Raw genomic sequence first — 21,160 nt, forward strand, 5'->3', positions numbered from 1 at the left:
TTAAACTACTACTTAAATTGCGCACACACATTAACATAATAGGAGTATAGTTACATAACCAAAGCATACCTGTAATTACCAGCCATCTCCAGTGAAACCAAGAAAACCAGTTAGGCACCTTAGGCATTTGTGAAAACTTGTCTATGATATGGTGGATATTGTCCAACTGAACTTGAACAGTCTGAGAGAAATCAGACAAATTAAAACAACCCATTCCTGGGGACTGTTCACATCCCATATGTTCTTTTAACAGTAAATAGTCTGTAGTTGTAAGATTTTGGAGTGCTACAATTTGCACTTCTCCTAATTCTTGGTTGAGTTCCAACAGTATAGATCCAGTCAAATTTGTTGTTTTACTGTATGCACAGGCCAGCTTAGATATCTCCTTCTTCATTCTCATGGCAAGTCCAGGAACTGGTGGGACGAGTGCATCTACAGCTGTAGCAGTGCGTGGATCTTTGTTGGGCATTTTGATGATCATCTTCTGGCATGAGTCTTCCAGAGAGTGCTGATGTTGGAAGTTCTTTTTCATATCGTATCTTAGTTCATTTTCGGGGTAGCCCAATTAGGCTTTGATATAGGTATATTTTAGTAGTCAAGTGTTGTTACCAGTTTTGGTTTGGCTAGTTCTCTTAGTATGCACATAGACCTGTATTTTCAAAAGAAGAGGGCTTTGATTTGCGTCCAACCAGCCTTACAGTCAAAGGTAAACAGAATATGTTTGCATATGAGTGTACTCATTGTTCTTCCTGTTCCATTTCCTTTATTTTTCCTCTTTTTCCTTGTGTACTTACGCTATACCCTATAAATCAGTATTTACATATAAGTATGTAATTAATATGGTTAAAGTTTACTCTCTTATTTTATAATGTCTAGTCAGTTTCTATTTATGCATGACTATGGGATAGAAAGCTAAAATCTCTTCAAGTACTATTTAATGGTTATCTCTTGGTTTCTGAATTTTAAAAATCTAGACTTGGTTCAGTACCACAAATACTTGTTAAGTGTCCACTGTGTTGTGGATCTGGATTTACAAAGAATAAAAGCAGTCACATCCCTAGTGTGAATTCAGAGAAAAATATAATCAGAAAATTTAGGACATTGTAGTGAAGTTAATTTTTTTTATTGGAATAAAGTTGATAATATAATACTGGTTTCAGATATACCGTATAGTGACTTGATAATTATATACATCACTGGATGCTTGCCATGTAAGTGCAGTCACCCCATTACCATACCAAGATGTTACAGTATTAGTGATTATAGTCTCTGTGTTGTACTTCCATTCCTATGGTTAAGTAATTTTTATAATTTGCTGTTTGTACCTCTTTATCCCCTTCACCTATTCCACCCATCCCCCTAGTCCCCTTGCTATGGTAAGCAACAGTCTGTTTGTATTTGTGAGTCTATTTCTTTCTTTCTTTTTTTTTTTTTAGATTTCATGTATAAGTGAAATCATATGTATTTGTCTTCCTTTGCCTGGCTTATTTCACTCTTAGCGTGATACCCTTGAGGTCCATCTCTGTTGTTGAAAATGGCAAGATTTCCTTTTTTTTATGTCTGAGTCCATTGTATATATATATGGACCACATCTTCATCCATTCATGTGTTGGTGGGCACTTGGGTTGCTTTGAAGTTAAATGTTTAATATGCTCTCCACCTTATAATGACTCACCTCTTTTACAGTTTTACTTGATTATGATTTACTTGCAGAAAAATGACCATATCATAATAAGCCTGACATTTTCATAGGCTTAACACGTCCATGAAACCAGCATCCAGAATGACTCAGTTTTAAATACACCAGTATATATAACTAAATGTGTTAGTGAAAATATTGGAAAAGGGAGTTCTGTCCTTAGGTGCTTACTATTTTTCTTCAAAAAGTTTTTTTTTTGCTAGTTATCACTGCTGCTGTTTCTTCCTAATAAAGAATGGTTTCTTTGAAAGAAATATTACCATTTGCCACAATATGGATGGTTCTAGAGGGTTTTATGCTCAGTGAAATAAGCCAGGTGGAGAAAGACAAATACCATATGATTTCACTTATTTGTGGAATATAATATAAAAACAAAGCAAAACAGAAGGAACAAAACAGCAGTAGATTGATTCACAGACACCAAGAAGTGACTAGTGGTTACCAAGGGGGACAGGTGGGAACCAGTTGGGGCAGGTGCGGGGAGGGGAGGGGGGTTAAAGGGGCACAATAATTAACATTCACAATCTAAGTTGACTGTGATGTACATTTGAAACCAACATAAAACTGTATATGTATGACACATTAATTTTTAAAAAATGGTTTCTTTGGCATTTTTAACTGAATGCTAGGAGTACCACTCTATTCAAAGTGAAATGCATTCCCTCTGTTTGTACAAATTTTTATAATTATTTATTTTTTAAAAGGAAGTTGTGGGATAACCTACCATTTCAAATGATTTTGCCATGTAAAATATCAAATTTTTAACAGAATGTAATATGATTAAAATTAACATATTTAGCTGTATTTCTTTAGAATGCAAAATTTACTGTATGACAAACTATAGCACTAAAGACAACTTTTTGAGAATCTTATGCATTTCAGAGGCATCTGTTCCTGAATATATAATTGATATATTTCAACACTTAACATATTTCTTGTATATTTTACATGCCAAGTAATGAGTTGGGATTTGTTATTCAGTGTTTAAGATATTTTCAACCACTCATAAATGTAACAAATCTCATCTATTAATGTGATTATTTTTCTTGAATATTTTAAAGACATTAATTTTTTGTGGTCATGTACTATAGAGTAACGTTTACATTTTTCTAACGAAGTTATATCATTCTTTTGAGATTCATTAAGAGAAAAATTGACTTGATTTTGAAATGGGTAATGATATTACTAAGAATATTAAAATTGCCCCAAATTAAGCAAACTATTGAATATTTGAAAAATACTACATGCTTATGATAACTACTGTATGGGTAATAATTTAAATTTCTTTTCTACTGAAAATTCCTATTACTACCTCAATAGAGTACAAGATAAAGGTTTTTTTCTTAAACTCTTAGGATCATAGCATGTTCATTGGAGGGACTGGTTGAGTGAGACAGAGATAAGGAATGTCTTTGCGTTAAGTGAAAGTGTTTATTATGTAAAGGAACTTTGACATCATATCTCAAATTGTTTTTCTTTTAAAGGAGGGTGCATCAGCACGTAAGACTCAGACTCCTGCAGCACAGCCAGTACCGAGACCAGGTAAAAATGTAAAACTTTGTGCTTTTTTTTTTTTAATGATCACAAGAGTGAAAATATTTTGATACGTATAATGCATTGAAGGAACTGAAATTTTACTTAAAGTATTTATTAATTTATTTATTTACTTAAAGTATTTATAAAGAATAAATAGATATAGCTGAAGAGTTAAAGAAATTTTTTAAGAAAATGTTTTTTAACATGTTAGAAAAATGTTTTAAACAGCTGTATATGTATCCATTCACTCACCAGTTCCCTGTTTGAGTTCCATGGTGGTACATAGGGATGTGATTAATTTTTTTCCTGTAGAGGCGCAGCATCATAATTTTAATAGACTGATGTGCAACTTTGATACTTAGAATTTCAGGTGTCTGTATTAATGGAGCTTCTATACATACAAGATTCTGAAATTTTTTTTTAATGTGTGTTTAAGCAAAGATAGTAGTAATAAAGTTATTTTAGAAATATTTTTTCTTTCCTCCTATTACCAAAAAGATTGATCTCTGTATTACTGCATATAGGTATCAATGCTGTCATTTTAGGTGTTCTGGATTTGATTTTTGGTGTTTGCTTTTTGTTTCATTTTTACATTTAGCATTATTTCAGTGCTAGGCTGTACCAACTGTTTTTTTTTTTAACTCATCAATGCAGTTGAAGTGGCTATGAAGAGTATGACGAGGATCAGAAAGACCTAGCAAGAATTTAACTGAGTAATCTTCCTTTTAAATTTGGCAGCATTAGTAGTCTAGAATTGGATATCTTTTTTTTCATAATATGTTCATACACAGGCTAATTCTAAAATTATGTAGATTATAAACACTAAATATGTCTGGAAATACTTTAAAAGTATGATATTAAGACGATATGGAGCTTGTATTGGAGTGGTTTTATAGTCTGTGTGACTATGCCGTGGATCCATATGCCTGGATCTTGAGATGACTATTATTTACTTTTTAAAAAAATAACATTGGGTTTGTCTGAAATTTTTGTCATTCTTGTTTTTGAGGAGGAGTGGAGAAAAGGATTGCTCCATCAGTCAGGTTAAATTTGGAGGACATTGGATGCATTTATATCAGATGATAGGACCATGGGACTATTTTTAAAGTAGAGAGGGCCATAGTAAAAGCTATTATGAGAGTATAAGGAAAAGCAATTAAATCGAATAAATACTATTTGAATGCCTTCCATGTACTAAGTGCCAGAAACTAGGAGCTAAAGGCACTCTTTTCAGGAAGGGTAAAAAAGGGTGAAGGAAATAGGTATGGGCAAATTGAACTGGGCTTAAAAAATACAACCCTCAAGGTAGAGGAATATTGTGGAGGCAGTTGAATGATACAGAATTGTTTGTTTTTCTTCAGAAGGGAGGTATGGGAGGCTGTAGTTGATCAGTCTAAAGAAGATTGCATAAGAAATTGAGAAATGATAAAAAGCAGAGAAATCATCACCTGAGGATTATAACCTAGTTTTGTTTTGTATGGTGTAAAATTGCCTCCATTTCACATTTTCTCAAAACTATTTAGCAAATAAAGAAAAGGGTAGAGGAAGGCACTAATACCTAAATAAACTAGGTTGTTCAAATGTGCAGTGTGCTAAAATGATGTTAAGGGAGCTGTGTACTAACAGCTGGTTATGTGATCTCGGGGAAGATCATAAGTAAACCACAGAGCTCTGGGTCTTTTCAACTCTTAATATTCTGTCATTCTTTTTCAGTTTCTTTATCAAGGTGCTATGGTGACTAACTAATCAAAATCTGAATTAATTATTAGTCTCTTAACAAGTATTCTTGAGGTGCATCTATGAGAAGTCTCCTCCTCTTCCACTTACTACTTGACTTCCATAGGTCCACAATCCCTACCCACCATTCTAAAAGCATTTGTACTCATTTGTCTCTAAGACCTGGTTTGAATGGATGTTAACAGTTTGTCATTTTATTTGTCTTGATTAGTGAATTTTTCTTCTGCTACAGAAATGTTAAATGAATTTGCTTATGGGTGTTACCCAATTTTGAAGGGATATTATATAATAATTGGTATGTTTACCTGTATTTCTTTAAAAATGAAAAAACATGAATGCAGAAAACATCTGACACTAGAATATATTATAGATGAGAGTATAGATTTTTACTGTTATAAGTTAGGTAAACTTTGAGTCATTTGGAAACAGGGAACTGAACCACCTATTCTCTTTTCTTTCAGTGAGGGAACTCACAGATGTATTTCTGTATCTGATCATTTTTCTTGTTTGTTTATTCTTTTATAAAAAATTTATTTACCTTAATTGTGCCAGGCAAGTCCCTGGAAAGTTTAAGTGTTTACAGTTATTCCCAACTTCTAAACATTCCTTTAGGGAATATGACTAACAGTAGGAACATGTTTTCCAGTGGATTAAGAAGCACAAGCCTCTGATAAACCATAGTCCTGAATCCTACTGTAATTTCCTTTTTATAGCCAGATTAAGTCTCTTGGGCATACCCCTGGTCTTCCTTCTTGTTCCTACTTCTTCCTGCTGTATACACAATGCATATTTGACTTCTCTGGCTTTAATTCTTTACTTCTGTTTCACAGATCTTCTGAAATGGGAAGTAGCCTATAGCTCTAGTTTATTTGCTTGCTGGTCATGTAAGTTTGAGAGAGAGAGAGAGTGTTAGCCTCCTGTATATTTTAAACAACTTTCTTAGGCTCTTCAGTATCTGAACAGATGCTTGTTTGTATATAAACCAGGTGCTTGTTTGGAGTACCTTATTCCCTAGTTTTAAATTTACGTGCTGATAATTTTTAAATTTGTATCTCCAATTCAGATGGTTTTCCTTACCTCTAGTATTTCATAGTAACGATTTAACATTTGGATATGCCATAGGCATCTTAAAACTGATATAAAACCTTTCTCCCCTGATATTTTCCCCAAGATGTCTTACTTCACACTCTTCTGCTTCATGAATAAATGGCATCACCATCAACTCTGTTTTTTAAGCCCCAAACTTAGGAATTATTCTTCATTCTTCCCATTTGTTTATTCCTCTCATCTACTGTGAGTTTTGTCAGATTTACCTTTCTGTATTCCTATTTTCTCTTTCTCTCCGCTACCACAACTCAAGTTGAAACCATTTTCAGTTCTCTAGACCAGTGCATCTTACAGTGTTAGTTCATGACCTGTTTATTTTTGATTTCCAACAAGATACATACAGAAATGTACAGTACGATCACAATATCCAAGCGTGTGATAATTTTTCTAACAATTCATTGTCACTGCATTTTATCCAGTTGGCCTAGGATTGGAAATCTAAAAAGCAAACCCTTATCCTTAGCCACACACAATTTGAGTAGCACCACTGACTGTTAATAGTCCTAACTGAACTGTGCTTTCTGCTTTCATGCTTGTACCCTTTTGATCTGTTATCTAAATCTGTTGTTTATCCCTTACTGAAGATGTGATACGAAAATCAAACTCTCACTTCTTGGGCTTAAAAGTTACAGGGCTTTCCAGTGACACCTAAGTACAAACTTAACATTGCCTAGAAAGACATGTATGAATTGGTTTCTGCATATATATTTAACCTTATTTACTTATGGTCTACACATTTGTAGTTCCACATTGCACAGCAGTTTTCTTCCTGCCTTTGGCATTTTCCTACATTCCTACCTCTTATCTGGGCTATTCATCCATTTGTTCTTTGCACATTGGCTCCTTTTCATTCTTCAAATCTCTTGTTCAAATGCCACCTCCTTTGAGAGGTTCTTTTCTAAGCCTTCTATCTAAAGGACACTTTTCTATCAGTGTATACTCCTTTTGTCCCTCATATCACACGTTCAGATTTGTTTATTCATGTTTGTTCACTTATTTATGGTCTGACTCTCCTACTTTACTGAAAGGTCTTTAAGGTCAAGGATTATTTTTGTTTTATTTACTATTGTATTAGTAAGAACCTATCAGAGTAAAGTGCCTTGTACATCGGTTCTGAATAAATCTTTAAATGAAGAATATAATTATATTTGAAATCAAACATAGTAACAATAATTGCATATTCTCAACTTGTAAATTGTCAGTCGTCAAGTTTGCTGAAGGTAATAGTGGTTGTAGAAGCTGTAGGAGCATCAGCTGTTCCACAGGGTTAGCACATGGTAACTATGTGCCAAGACCTGCCTGAAGACTTCACAGGGCACTGTTGTTTTTAAGAAACCCAAAACAGTGTCACCATGCAAAATTGTCATCTCTGTTTTACAGCTGAGGACAGCTGAGGCTGAGCCATCAGTCATTTCAGCTTGCCAGGGTTATTTGCCTAGGAAATGGCAAAATGGGGATATGAATTGAGATCACCTGAGTACAGACTTTGCTTTTAGTCACTGCCATCTGGACTGGTGGTGTTCTGTCCTGTGCTCACTCTCTTCGCCCCTAAGTAATGATTAGCTTATTTACTGTTGATTAAATTTATCATTAACATGTTTGTCACAGTATCCATGCCTTGCTTACTAGGTGTAACTCTGGGGGGAAAATCCCAGGGCAAAGTACCTTTGAAACCGAAATCAGTCAAAGGAGAAATACAGTGGGAGAAACCCGTGTATTTCTTACAAGCAGTCGTCCGGTGTCTCTCTCGACCTGGTTGCAGATAAAGAAGAAAGAGCTCCATTCAGCCTCTCTGGTCCAGATGAGCCCTGCCGGCCCATGTAATCACCTACTGATATGGAGCTGGACTTCTTCTCTCCACCCCTTGGAAACACCTATTGATAAGGAAATGCATTAATGCCAGACGAGAGATTCTGGAAATACTGCAATTTTACCCATACTAGGGAACCTGTTAATATTCTTTTGTAGTTAATATGTGAGCTTTTATATTTTGTGCTCTCCTTACTTGGGTCTTCTCAGCCTTGATTTTAGTGAATCATTTCCTGAATTCCTGAGTCCATTGTGGGCTCCCTTCCCAAATCAATGGCTTTTTAGTCGGATTCCTTTTTTGTTGTCCTTACTCATCGTCACAAGCAACTTCCGTCTCCTGGTTATCCATACACCTATTCACCTGTCCACCCTGTCATTCCTTTGTCCCTCCAACAAGTACCAAATATTACTGAGATTGTATTATATCCAGATGGCACTAACCAGATATCCATGAGCCCCATTTCTAAAAATGATTTTTAAAAGTTACAGTATTTTTTTCTCAGCAAAAAGAAATGTGAGAATACTATAATAAAAAAATGTGAAATATATATGTATATGAACTTGTATTTATGTATATCTTTCTCTGCGTTAAGTGCTGTCTTGTTGGGCAGCTGCATCTGGGGAGGTCTCTCCCTGAACACTAGATGAATCCTAAGCCCGGGCAGGGAAGGGGTCTTAATTCTGATCGAGAAAGAATTCTCAAGCAGGTCAGATGAGTATAGGTAAGGAAGGAAGGATTAAAGCTAGAGTAGCGGAATAGCAGCTGCCTTGCAGGCAGTAGAGAGCAAAGGAGAACAGACGGAGGACAGGGCAGCTCACTGACCTCCTGTTCGGCACAGGGCAGATCCAGATTCTTTGCGATCTCCTGAAGCCAGCCTGGGTCACCTGGTGTCCAGTGTCTGCTTGAATCTGCATGGTGTGGGAACTAAGCCCCTATGACCCCAGGATTTGGGGGAGCTGCAGAACACTGGATGGAGTGAGATTATGTTCTGAGAACTTCCCAAAGGCAAAGAAATGAGATTTTCAGGCAGGCTTCTAAAGAGCCTGATCGTATAGTTGCAGTCCTGTCTGGGTCATCCAGGTGATGGGAATTTACAAGTCCAAATCAGAGATCTCAGTAGCCCTTTGTTACTTGTCTGAAGTAGGACAGAGAGAGGGAAGACTTGTGCTTAAGTCTAGAAAATTCAATGAAATAACAAAGTAACAATGACTCTCACCACTGGAAAGAGTGCAGAGACAAAACAGTAAGTAGAGCAGTGAGAAGTGTTTATTTAAGACAAAAAGTACATACTTGAAGAAAGGGGAATGTGGGCAACCTCAGAGAGGAGGTGCGCTTAGAGGCTTAGGATTCTGTCTTTTAAGGCTTTCAAGAGTGGGACAAAAGGGCCTGGGGTCGCTGTGTCATAGGCTTGCCATGTGGTCTCATAATGTGTGTCTCCTGTGAAAGATATTGTGTGACCTCATCCGCAGTTAGTCCTCTAGATATTCTATTCTGTAAGATAGACTTAACACAAAGAATTCCTTAATCCTGTACTCCAAGGTAGTGGTTATCCTCAATCATTGGGAACATATCATTTAGGGGACTACTTGCCCTGCTCTAAGATGGGGTCAGTTGTTGGCTGATCACCATAAAGTATGTCAGGAATCTTTCCTCCTAACTCCCTGGTTTTTTAAAATGGAATCTTAGCCTTAAGGTGGAATTCCTCCTGTTCTTACTGTACTATTTAGATCTCAACATTTTTTAGGAAAAGTTAATCATGATTTTTGTCCCATGCCCCTGACCTATCTCAGCTGGATGAATCATACTACTGAATTCCATAATGTTTTATCAAGGCAAAATAGCTATACAGAAGGGTACAAAGTACTAGTTAAAATGTAACGTTTTACTGCTTTTAAAAGGAACATATTCCAAAAATGTGAGCACATCCCTTTAAAAGTGGTCTGTTTCTAAGATCCGATGTTGAATTAGAATTTTAAATCTAAATTTTATTTTTATGATTTTTTTAAACAATAAATTGTAGCAGAGTACATAGCACATACAAGGAAGTTGGTAGATTTTTATTGTATGGATAAATACTGAAAATTGAAAATATGGGCTTTTTATCCAAAATGTATTAATCTTGAAGTAGGCTGATATTACCATTATTGTGCCAACAAATACTTCTCTGCATTATAAAGCCTATTGTATGTACATGTAATGAAAAGATGGATGTTTGTGTGTGTTTTTTTAACATCACAATTATTAATCATATGGGCAAGTCAGGACAACGTAGACCTTCACTTAACTCAGTCCTGCAGTATTCTCTTTTACTATTAAAAAACACAATTTTAAAAAGAAAAAAAGGTAAGTATTTTAGGTCTTAGCTCCCAATATCTCCTTTCTTATTTTTCCCAAGTGGTTAAGCACATTCCCCCTTCCCAATCCTCCCCCCAGTGTTATATATACTCTTGTAGTACTCTGTTTGTGCATTTATTACAGTGGTAATCAGCTAATTAAGAAATTACTTGCCTCCTTTGCTAGAGTTTAACATCCATGGATGTAGATACTCATTGCCTAACAATGTCACTTTCCCTGTGACTAGATTGTTGAGTAATACTAAGGCATTGATATGTCTGTGAAGCAGAGAAATAACTTACTTGAGAAGGTTGCAATACATTTAAAATTTTTATAACTAGTCATTAAATACAGATAGTTTTTAGGCCTTACTTGCTTTATAAGTTTGAAAATAACATGATTTTAGTTAATACTCAATTTTTTTTTTTCTCTTAACAGTTTCTCAAGCAAGACCTCCCCCAAATCAGAAGAAAGGTGAGTTGTGCGTATGCTTCTGAGTTTAATAAGTAAATATGAATAAGCTAGATTATAAAAACAGGGCTGATAGGCATGTGCAATTACAGCAAATGTTTGTGTTTGGTATCCATTCTGATTAGTCAGTGCTCAGGTAATACAAATTGTATTTTGAACATCATTGCTGACTTAAAATATTTTTTACCCCAAAAGAATTAACATTTACAGATTTTCATCTTTTAATAGGGTAAGTAAGTATAACCTTGTAATACTAACAACAGACGCATTTGCAACCTTTAAAATTTTGTCTTTACAGGATCTCGAACACCCATTATCATAATTCCTGCAGCTACTACCTCTTTAATAACAATGCTTAACGCAAAGGACCTTCTACAGGACCTGAAGTACGTAATTTTTAAACTGTTCTTTTCATAGGATATGGAGATACCATGGATAACTAGTAATTACTGATTTAGTATTCCTTATTTAGAGAAAACATAATTTGTTTATGTGCTGTAGACTTTACAAATAGTCTGAAATATAGTTTTCAAAACAGAGTATCTGGATCCTTTAGGGAAAATTATAGAAACTTCTGGCTGAAGTCCGAGTGAAAAGGGGGTACTATTGTATTAATTTTTAATATGAATAGATTGTTTTGATTTTTCCATGAAGAGCTTTGAGGAGGTTCTGAAACATTTAGGTTCTGTCCCTCTCCCCACTTCCAAATTCCAGTTGAAGAAATAGGAGAGGTATGAATTTCCATATATGATAGATGTATAAACTAGGTGGAGGTAGTTGGGACCACCATTTTTGTGGGGGGAGGGAGGGCACCCCCGTTTTTTAACCTAAACATCAGTAAAAGTTAGTTGAAGTTAAAATGAAACCTACATCCCATGTTAATAATTTCAGATACTTAGCGTTCTGAAAAAAATTTGTTGATGTGTCCTTGTCATAATACATTGTACTAGTTCTGGGTGTACAGTGTCATGACTTGATATTTATGTATATTGCAAAATGATCACATAGTAACTCCAGTTAACATCTGTCACTGCTTATATTTAAAAAGTTTTTTTAAATAACTGTCACAGCTGTACTCAGTTTGTTCTAATAAAGACATGCATCAAGATACTGGGTACAAAATAAATCTTTCTGTTATACCCAACTGTCTTCAGACTGAAAATATAAGTAGTTTACATATTTTCTAACAGCATGTATTATTATATTAATTAAAAAACTTTATACTTCTTGCATTGGCTGTTTACAAAGAAAAATGTCAATGTTAAAATTGTTTTAAATAATTATCAATAATATGTACATTGTCAAGGTTTTTAAAATCAGTCATGGTTATTTTCAGAGTGCTATTGCTATCAGATTTATTAACATTATCAACAGCATGGCACATAACGAGCGGTGCTAGGGATTTCTGAATGGCTACTTTTGCTCATGAGAGAGTGATACTGATCATTCCTTCCTCTCATTTTCAATTACTGTACCAAGTTCTCATGATTTGTTTGTGCTATCAGTGATGTGCTGTTTGCATCTCTGAATTGTGGGTGGACCCTATTCTTTTTTTTTTTTTTTTTTTTTTTTTTTGGTGAGGGCATCTCTCATATTTATTGATCAAATGGTTGTTAACAACAATAAAATTCTGTATAGGGGAGTCAATGCTCAATGCACAATCATTAATCCACCCCAAGCCTAATTTTTGTCAGTCTCCAATCTTCTGAGGCGTAACAAACAAGTTCTTACATGGAGAACAAATTCTTACATAGTGAATAAGTTCTTACATGGTGAACAGTACAAGGGCAGTCATCACAGAAACCTTCAGTTTTGCTCATGCATTATGAACTATAAACAGTCAGTTCAAATATGAATACTCATTTGATTTTGATACTTGATTTATATGTGGATAACACATTTCTCCCTTTATTATTATTATTATTAATAAAATGCTGAAGTGGTAGGTAGATACAAGATAAAGGTAGAAAACATAGTTTAGTGTTGTAAGAGAGCAAGTGTAGATGATCAGGTGTGTGCCTGTAGGCTATGTGTTAATCCAAGCTAGACAAGGGCCATAAAAAACATCCACGTATGCAGAAGATTTCTCTCAGAACAGAGGGGGTGAGGTTCTAAGCCTCACCTCTGTTGATCCCCAATTTCTCACCTGATGGCCCCCCTGTGACTGTGCCTGTCTTAGGTTGTTCCTCCCTTGAGGAATCTTACCCGTCTCTGGCTAACCAGTCATCTTCCGGGGCCATACAGGGAAATGTAAAGTTGGTAAGTGAGAGAGAAGCCTTATTGTTTGAAATGGTTAGCTTTTTATTTCTTTGCATATTTATGCCCTGTAGCTTCTATGCCCAGCATTTGTCTTGAGGTATCTTTACCACTTGGAAGAATTATGATACTCGGTAAATTTGATATGAGGCACGAATTCTATTTAAGGGTTGTAATTAGGAAGGAAGAAGAAAAGCTATAGAAGTAGCAGGCGGAAGAAAACATGGGAAGATTGATTATTTCTTTGACATATCTTCTTGAAGAGTAACTTCAGCATGTATAGGTTTTAAGCGACTACTTAAATTGCACACACACATTAACATAATAGGAGTAGAGTTACACAACCAAAGCATACCTGTAATTACCAGCCATCTCCAATGAAACCAAGAAAACCAGTTAGGCACCTTAGGCATTTGTGAAAACTTGTCTATGATATGGTGGATATTGTCCAACTGAACTTGAACAGTCTGAGAGAAATCAGACAAATTAAAACAACCCATTCCTGGGGAATGTTCACATCCCTTATGTTCTTTTAACAGTAAATAGTCTGTAGTTGTAAGATTTTGGAGCGCTACAATTTGCACTTCTCCTAATTCTTGGTTGAGTTCCAACAGTATAGATCCAGTCAAATTTGTTGTTTTACTGTATGCACAGGCCAGCTTAGATATCTCCTTCCTCATTCCCGTGGCAAGTCCAGGAACTGGTGGGATGAGTGCATCTACAGCTGTAGCAGTGCGTGGATCTTTGTTGGGGTTTTTTGATGATCATCTTCTGGCATGAGTCTTCCGAGAGTGCTGATGTTGGAAGTTCTTTTTCATATTGTATCTTAGTTCATTTTCGGGGTAGCGCAATTAGGCTTTGATCCTCTGTATAAACACAAACAGACCCTTTGCCTACACTTTTATATGCCCTTTATACTCTTGTGTAAACTCATTGGAAGTTACCACACAGGAAATGACCTTTTTTTTTTTTTTGGTATCACTAATCTACACTTACATGACGAATATTATGTTTACTAGGCTCTCCCCTATACCAGGTACCCCCTATAAACCCCTTTACAGTCACTGTCCATCAGCATAGCAAAATGTTGTAGAATCCGTACTTGCCTTCTCTGTGTTGTACAGCCCTCCCTTTTCTCCTACCCCCCATGCATGCTAATCTTAATGCCCCCGTACTTCTCCCCCCTCCTTAACCCTCCCTATGCACCCATCCTCCCCAGTCCCTTTCCCTTTGGTACCTGTTAGTCCATTCTTGAGTTCTGTGATTCTGCTGCTTTTTTGTTCCTTCAGTTTTTCCTTTGTTCTTATATTCCATAGATAAGTGAAATCATTTGGTATTTCTCTTTCTCCACTTGGCTTGTTTCACTGAGCATAATACCCTCCAGCTCCATCCATGTTGCTGCAAATGGTTGGATTTTCCCTTTTCTTATGGCTGAGTAGTATTCCATTGTGTATATGTACCACATCTTCTTTATCCATTCATCTATCGATGGACATTTAGGTTGCTTCCAATTCTTGGCTATTGTAAATAGTGCTGCAATAAACATAGGGGTGCACTGATCTTTCTCATACTTGATCGCTGAATTCTTAGGGTAAATTCCTAGGAGTGCAATTCCTGGGTCAAATGGTAAGTCTGTTCTGAGCATTTTGATGTACCTCCATACTACTTTCCACAATGGTTGAACTAACTTACATTCCCACCAGCAGTGTAGGAGGGTTCCCCTTTCTCCACAGCCTTGCCAACATTTGTTGTTGTTTGTCTTTTGGATGGCAGCCATCCTTACTGGTGTGAGGTGATACCTCATTGTAGTTTTAATTTGCATTTCTCTGATAATTAGGAATGTGGAGCATCTTTTCATGTGTCTGTTGGCCATCTGTATTTCTTTTTTGGAGAACTGTCTGTTCAGCTCCGCTGCCCATTTTGTAATTCGGTTATTTGTTTTTTGTTTGTTGAGGCGTGTGAGCTCTTTATATATTCTGGACGTCAAGCCTTTATCGGATGTGTCATTTTCAAATATATTCTCCCATACTGTAGGGTTCCTTTTTGTTCTATTGATGGTGTCCTTTGCTGTACAGAAGCTTTTCAGCTTAATATAGTCCCACTTATTCATTTTTGCTGTTGTTTTCCTTGCCTGGGGAGATATGTTCAAGAAGAGATCACTCATGTTTATGTCTAAGAGGTTTTTGCCTATGTTTTCTTCCAAGAGTTTAATGGTTTCATGACTTACATTCAGGTCTTTGATCCATTTTGAGTTTACTTTTGTATATGGGGTTAGAGAATGGTCCAGTTTCATTCTCCTCCATGTAGCTGTCCAGTTTTGCCAGCACCATCTGTTGAAGAGACTGTCATTTAGCCATTGTATGTCCATGGCTCCTTTATCAAATATTAATTGACCATATATGTCAGGGTTAATGTCTGGATTCCCTAGTCTGTTCCATTGGTCTGTGGCTCTGCTCTTGTGCCAGTACCAAATTGTCTTGATTACTATGGCTTTATAGTAGAGCTTGAAGTTGGGGAGTGAGATCCCCCCTACTTTATTCTTCTTTCTCAGGATTGCTTTGGCTATTCGGGGTCTTTGGTGTTTCCATATGAATTTTTGAATTATTTGTTCCAGTTCATTGAAGAATGTTGCTGGTAGTTTCATAGGGATTGCATCAAATCTGTATATTGCTTTGGGCAGGATGGCCATTTTGACGATATTAATTCTTCCTAGCCACGAGCATGGGATGAGTTTCCATCGGTTAGTGTCCCCTTTAATTTCTCTTAAGAGTGACTTGTAGTTTTCAGAGTATAAGTCTTTCACTTCCTTGGTTAGGTTTATTCCTAGATATTTTATTTTTTTTGATGCAATTGTGAATGGAGTTGTTTTCCTGATTTCTCTTTCTGTTGGTTCATTGTTAGTGTATAGGAAAGCCACAGATTTCTGTGTGTTGATTTTGTATCCTGCAACTTTGCTGTATTCCGATATCAGTTCTAGTAGTTTTGGGGTGGAGTCTTTAGGGTTTTTTATGTACAGTATCATGTCATCTGCAAATAGTGACAGTTTAACTTCTTCTTTACCAATCTGGATTCCTTGTATTTCTTCGTTTTGTCTGATTGCCATGGCTAGGACCTCCAGTACTATGTTAAGTAACAGTGGAGAGAGTGGGCATCCCTGTCTAGTTCCCGATCTCAGAGGAAATGCTTTCAGCTTCTCGCTGTGCAATATAATGTTGGCTGTGGGTTTATCATAGATGGCCTTTATTATGTTGAGGTACTTGCCCTCTATTCCCATTTTGCTGAGAGTTTTTATCATGAATGGATGTTGAACTTTGTCAAATGCTTTTTCAGCATCTATGGAGATGATCATGTGGTTTTTGTCTTTCTTTTTGTTGATGTGGTGGATGATGTTGATGGACTTTCAAATGTTGTACCATCCTTACATCCCTGGGATGAATCCCACTTGGTCATGGTGTATGTTCCTTTTGATGTATTTTTTATTTGGTTTGCTAATATTTTGTTGAGTATTTTTGCATCTACGTTCATCAGGGATATTGGTCTGTAGTTTTCTTTTTTGGTGGGGTCTTTGCCTGGTTTTGGTATTAGGGTGATGTTAGCTTCATAGAATGAGTTTGGGTGTATCCCCTCCTCTATTTTTAAGAAATCTCTAAGGAGAATGGGTATTGTGTCTTCCCTGTATGTGTGATAAAATTCCGAGGTAAATCCATCTGGCCTGGGGGTTTTGTTCTTTGGTAGTTTTTTGATTACCGCTTCAATTTCGTTGCTGGTAATTGGTCTGTTTAGATTTTCTGTTTCTTTTTGGGTCAGTCTTGGAAGGTTGTATTTTTCTAGGAAGTTGTCCATTTCTCCTAGGTTTCCCAGCTTGTTAGCATATAGGTTTTCATAGTACTCTCTAATAATTCTTTGTATTCTGTGGGGTCTGTCGTGATTTTTCCTTTCTCGTTTCTGATACTGTTGATTTGTGTTGACTCTCTTTTCTTCTTAATAAGTCTGGCTAGAGGCTTATCTATTTTGTTTATTTTCTCGAAGAACCAGCTCTTGGTTTCATTGATTTTTTTTCTATTGTTTTATTCTTCTCAATTTTATTTATTTCTTCTCTGATCTTTATTATATTCCTCCTTCTGCTGACCTTATGCCTCATTTGTTCTTCTTTTTCCAGTTTTGATAATTGTGACATTAGACCATTCATTTGGGATTGTTCTTCCTTTTTAAAATATGCTTGGATTGCTATATACTTTCCTCTTAAGACTGCTTTTGCTGTGTCCCACAGAAGTTGTGGCATAGTGTTGTTGTTGTCATTTGTTTCCATATATTGCTGGATCTCCATTTTGATTTGGTCATTGATCCATTGATTATTTAGGAGCGTGTTGTTAAGCCTCCATGTGTTCGTGAGCCTCTTTGCTTTCTTTGTACAGTTTATTTCTAGTTTTATGCCTTTGTGGTCTGAAAAGTTGGTTGGTAGGATTTCAATCTTTTGGAATTTTCTGAGGCTCTTTTTGTGGCCTAGTATGTGGTCTATTCTGGAGAATGTTCCATGTGCACTTGAGAAGAATGTATATCCCGCTGCTTTTGGATGTAGAGTTCTATAGATGTCTATTAGGTCCATCTGCTCTACTGTGTTGTTCAGTGCCTCTGTGTCCTTACTTATTTTCTGCCCAGTGGATCTATCCTTTGGGGTGAGTGGTGTGTTGAAGTCTCCTAGAATGAATGCATTGCAGTCTATATCCCTTTAGTTCTGTTAGTATTTGTTTCACATATGCTGGTGCTCCTGTGTTGGGTGCATATATATTTAGAATGGTTATATCCTCTTGTTTGACTGAGCCCTTTATCATTATGTAGTGTCCTTCTTTATCTCTTGTTACTTTCTTTGTTTTGAAGTCTATTTTGTCTGATTTGTTCTGCAACCCCTGCTTTCTTCTCGCTGTTGTTTGCTTGAAATATGTTTTTCCATCCCTTGACTTTTAGTCTGTACATGTCTTTGGGTTTGAGGTGAGTTTCTTGTAAGCAACATGTAGATGGATCTTGCTTTTTTTATCCATTCTGTTACTCTATGTCTTTTGATTGGTGCATTCAGCCCATTAACATTTAGGGTGACTATTGCAAGATATGTACTTACTGCCATTGCAGGCTTTAAATTTGTGGTTACCAAAGGTTCAAGGTTAGCCTCTTTAGTATCTTACTGCCTAACTTAGCTCGCTTATTGAGCTGTTATTACACTGTCTGGAGATTCTTTTCTTCTCTCCCTTCTTGTTCCTCCTCCTCGATTCTTCATATGTTGGGTGTTTTGTGCTGTGCTCTTTCTAGGAGTGCTCCCATCTAGAGCAGTCCCTGTAAGATGTTCTGTAGAGGTGGTTTGTGGGAAGCAAATTCCCTCAGCTTTTGTTTGTCTGGGAATTGTTTAATCCCACCGTCATATTTGAATGATAGTCGTGCTGGATACAGTATCCTTGGTTCAAGGCCCTTCTGTTTCATTGTTTTAAATATATCATGCCATTCTCTTCTGGCCTGTAGGGTTTCTGTCGAGAAGTCTGATGTTAGGCTGATGGGTTTTCCTTTATAGGTGACCTTTTTCTCTCTAGCTGCCTTTAAAACTCTCCTTGTCCTTGATCTTTGCCATTTTAATTATTATGTGTCTTGGTGTTGTCCTCCTTGGATCCTTTCTGTTGGTGGTTCTGTGTATTTCCATGGTCTGTTCGATTATTTCCTCCCCCAGTTTATGGAAGTTTTCAGCAATTATTTCTTCTAAGATACTTTCCATCTCTTTTCCTCTCTCTTCTTCTTCTGGAACCCCTATAATACGGATATTGTTCCTTTTGGCTTGGTCACACAGTTCTCTTAACATTGTTTCATTCCTGGATATCCTTTTGTCTCTCTCTATGTCAGCTTCTATGCGTTCCTGTTCTCTGGTTTCAATTCCATCAATGGCCTCTTGCATCCTATCCATTCTGCTTATAAACCCTTCCAGAGTTTGTTTCATTTCTGTGATCTCCTTTCTGGCATCTGTGATCTCCCTCCGGACTTCATCCCATTTGTCTTGCGTATTTCTCTGCATCTCCGTCAGCATGTTTATAATTCTTATTTTGAATTGTTTGTCAGGAAGACTGGTTAGGTCTGTCTCCTTCTCTGGTGTTGTCTCTGTGATCTTTGTCTGCCTGTAGCTTTGCCTTTTCATGGTGATAGGAATAGTCTGCAGAGCTAGGATGAGTGATAGCTGGAAGGACTTCCCTTCTTGTTGGTTTGTGGCCCTCCTCTCTTGGGAGAACAGCGACGTCTAGTGGCTTCTGCTGGGCAGCTGCGCGCAGACAGGGTTTCTGCTTCCTGCCCGGCTGCTATGGAGTTTATCTCCGCTGTTGCTGTGGGCGTGGCCTGGCTCGGGCAGCTGCTCCAAAGTGGTGGAGTCGCGTTGGAGCAGGAGCTGCTGGGAGGCTATTTATCTCCGTAAGGGGCCTCCCTGCTCCCTGCAGCCCAGGGGTTAGGGTGCCCAGAGATCCCCGGATTCCCTACCTCTGTATTAAGTGTCCCACCCTGCCCCTTTAAGACTTCCAAAAAGCACCCGCCGAAACAAAACAACGACCACACAAAAAAAAAAATAATGGTCGCGCGTTTTTCTGGTGTCCTCCGGCGCCAGGCCACAGGTGCCCGCTCACTGTTTTGCTGCCCTGTTTCCCTGGCATCCAGGGCCCCCTGGGCACGCACTGTGTCTGCACTCTGGCCCGGATGGCGGGGGCTGGGTGTTCGGCAGTCCTGGGCTCTGTCTTCCGCCCACTCTGCCTATTCTTCTCCCGCCGGGAGCTGGGGGGAGGGGCGCTCGGCTCCCGCCGGGCCGGGGCTTGTATCTTACCCCCTTCGCGAGGCGCTGGGTTCTCTCAGGTGCGGATGTGGTCTGGATAGTGTCCTGTGTCCTCTGGTCTTTATTCTAGGAAGGGTTGTCTTTGTTATATTTTCATAGATATATGTTGTTTTGGGAGGAGATTTCCGCTGCTCTACTCACGCTGCCATCTTCCGCCCCTCCTCGTGTGGGCCGTATTCTAAGTCAATACCTTTTCTCTGGTATATGTTAACTTAAAATTAGCTATTCCTTTCACTAAAAGCTGAAAAGTGTGTGTGTGTGTGTGTTTGTGCAGGAGCTTGTGCACAGTGGGCACAAGTGTTCTCAGCTATCTCTTACCTCAGGTACATACCATATGTCCTTTTTAACAAGTTCCCTTTCTCTTTGTCAATAACAGGATAATAACTTAAATAGAGTCATTTTGTTTTATTTTTTCCTATTGCTTTTTTTTTTGTGAGTTTATGTTTTTAATTGATATACAGTCATATTAGTTTCAAGTATACAACACAGTGGTTTAGTGGTTACAAGAATAATATCAGTGATTAAAAACTTTACCTAGTGCCTCCCTCAAATTATGTGGTGTTAGTGAGAACGTACACAACAGTGATTTTTTTTTTTTGTGATCTAAAGAAATCCTTGAAACTTATTATTTTCTAGAATTTGAGACCTAAAGTAATATAGAATACACTCTTATCCTCAATAAAAATGCTGAGAAATAACCTTAAATGCTGCTCTGGTTAGTTGGAGAGCAGGAAATAAAACCAGGTCTTCCAGTGCCTGATTTAGTTTAAGCATTAGAGATTCTTAACAGACATTCACATTGAATAACATAATTGGTATCTAAAACAAGAATGTGAATGCTGTGCCTTCTTAGTAAAATAACCAGGACAATTCTTGAAAACAAAAGCAATCTCCTGTCCAAAAAAGAAAAACATATTGCTTTAAATGACTTAGCAACTAATTAAAATGAGAAACAAAAGAAGTACTACCTGCTTATTTTAGGTTTCTACTAAATACAGAATTAAATTTTAAGTACCTATAACAAAAATAGCTGTGTACCAATTTTATGTAGTCTGGCACATACAAGTATATTTATATAGTATTTTTTCTTTAGTACTTTGAATGAAATTTTCAGACTTTTTTCCTTTAACAGTACGGAAAGATGGAGTTTTTATGTTTAAAATTTTATATTTCATTAGGCTTTTATCGTGAAGCTTAATATTCTGACAATGTTATGGATTACTCAAGTAATTCCTCAAGTAATCTATAATTTAATTGGGTGTATAAGGAATATAATAATTTTGGTCCATTTCTTGCAGTAGATTTGATAACATAACAGACTGTGTTAGACCTCTGCAAAAAACACATAGATTTTGTTAAT

General features: G+C 37.0%; 1 protein-coding gene across 1 annotated transcript in view; it reads left to right on the forward strand.

The window, feature by feature from the left end:
- The window catches only part of CDC73 (cell division cycle 73), a 127,248-nt gene that overhangs the window by 89,842 nt on the left and 16,246 nt on the right, over window positions 1-21,160 (forward strand). Inside the window, exons 11-13 of the mRNA XM_036919689.2 lie at window positions 3,184-3,241; window positions 10,662-10,697; window positions 10,993-11,080. Coding sequence (XP_036775584.2) covers window positions 3,184-3,241; window positions 10,662-10,697; window positions 10,993-11,080 — 182 coding nt within the window. The remainder of the gene's footprint in view (window positions 1-3,183; window positions 3,242-10,661; window positions 10,698-10,992; window positions 11,081-21,160) is intronic.

This window comes from Manis pentadactyla, chromosome 19, assembly GCF_030020395.1.
Source record: "Manis pentadactyla isolate mManPen7 chromosome 19, mManPen7.hap1, whole genome shotgun sequence".
NCBI classification, from domain to species: domain Eukaryota; kingdom Metazoa; phylum Chordata; class Mammalia; order Pholidota; family Manidae; genus Manis; species Manis pentadactyla.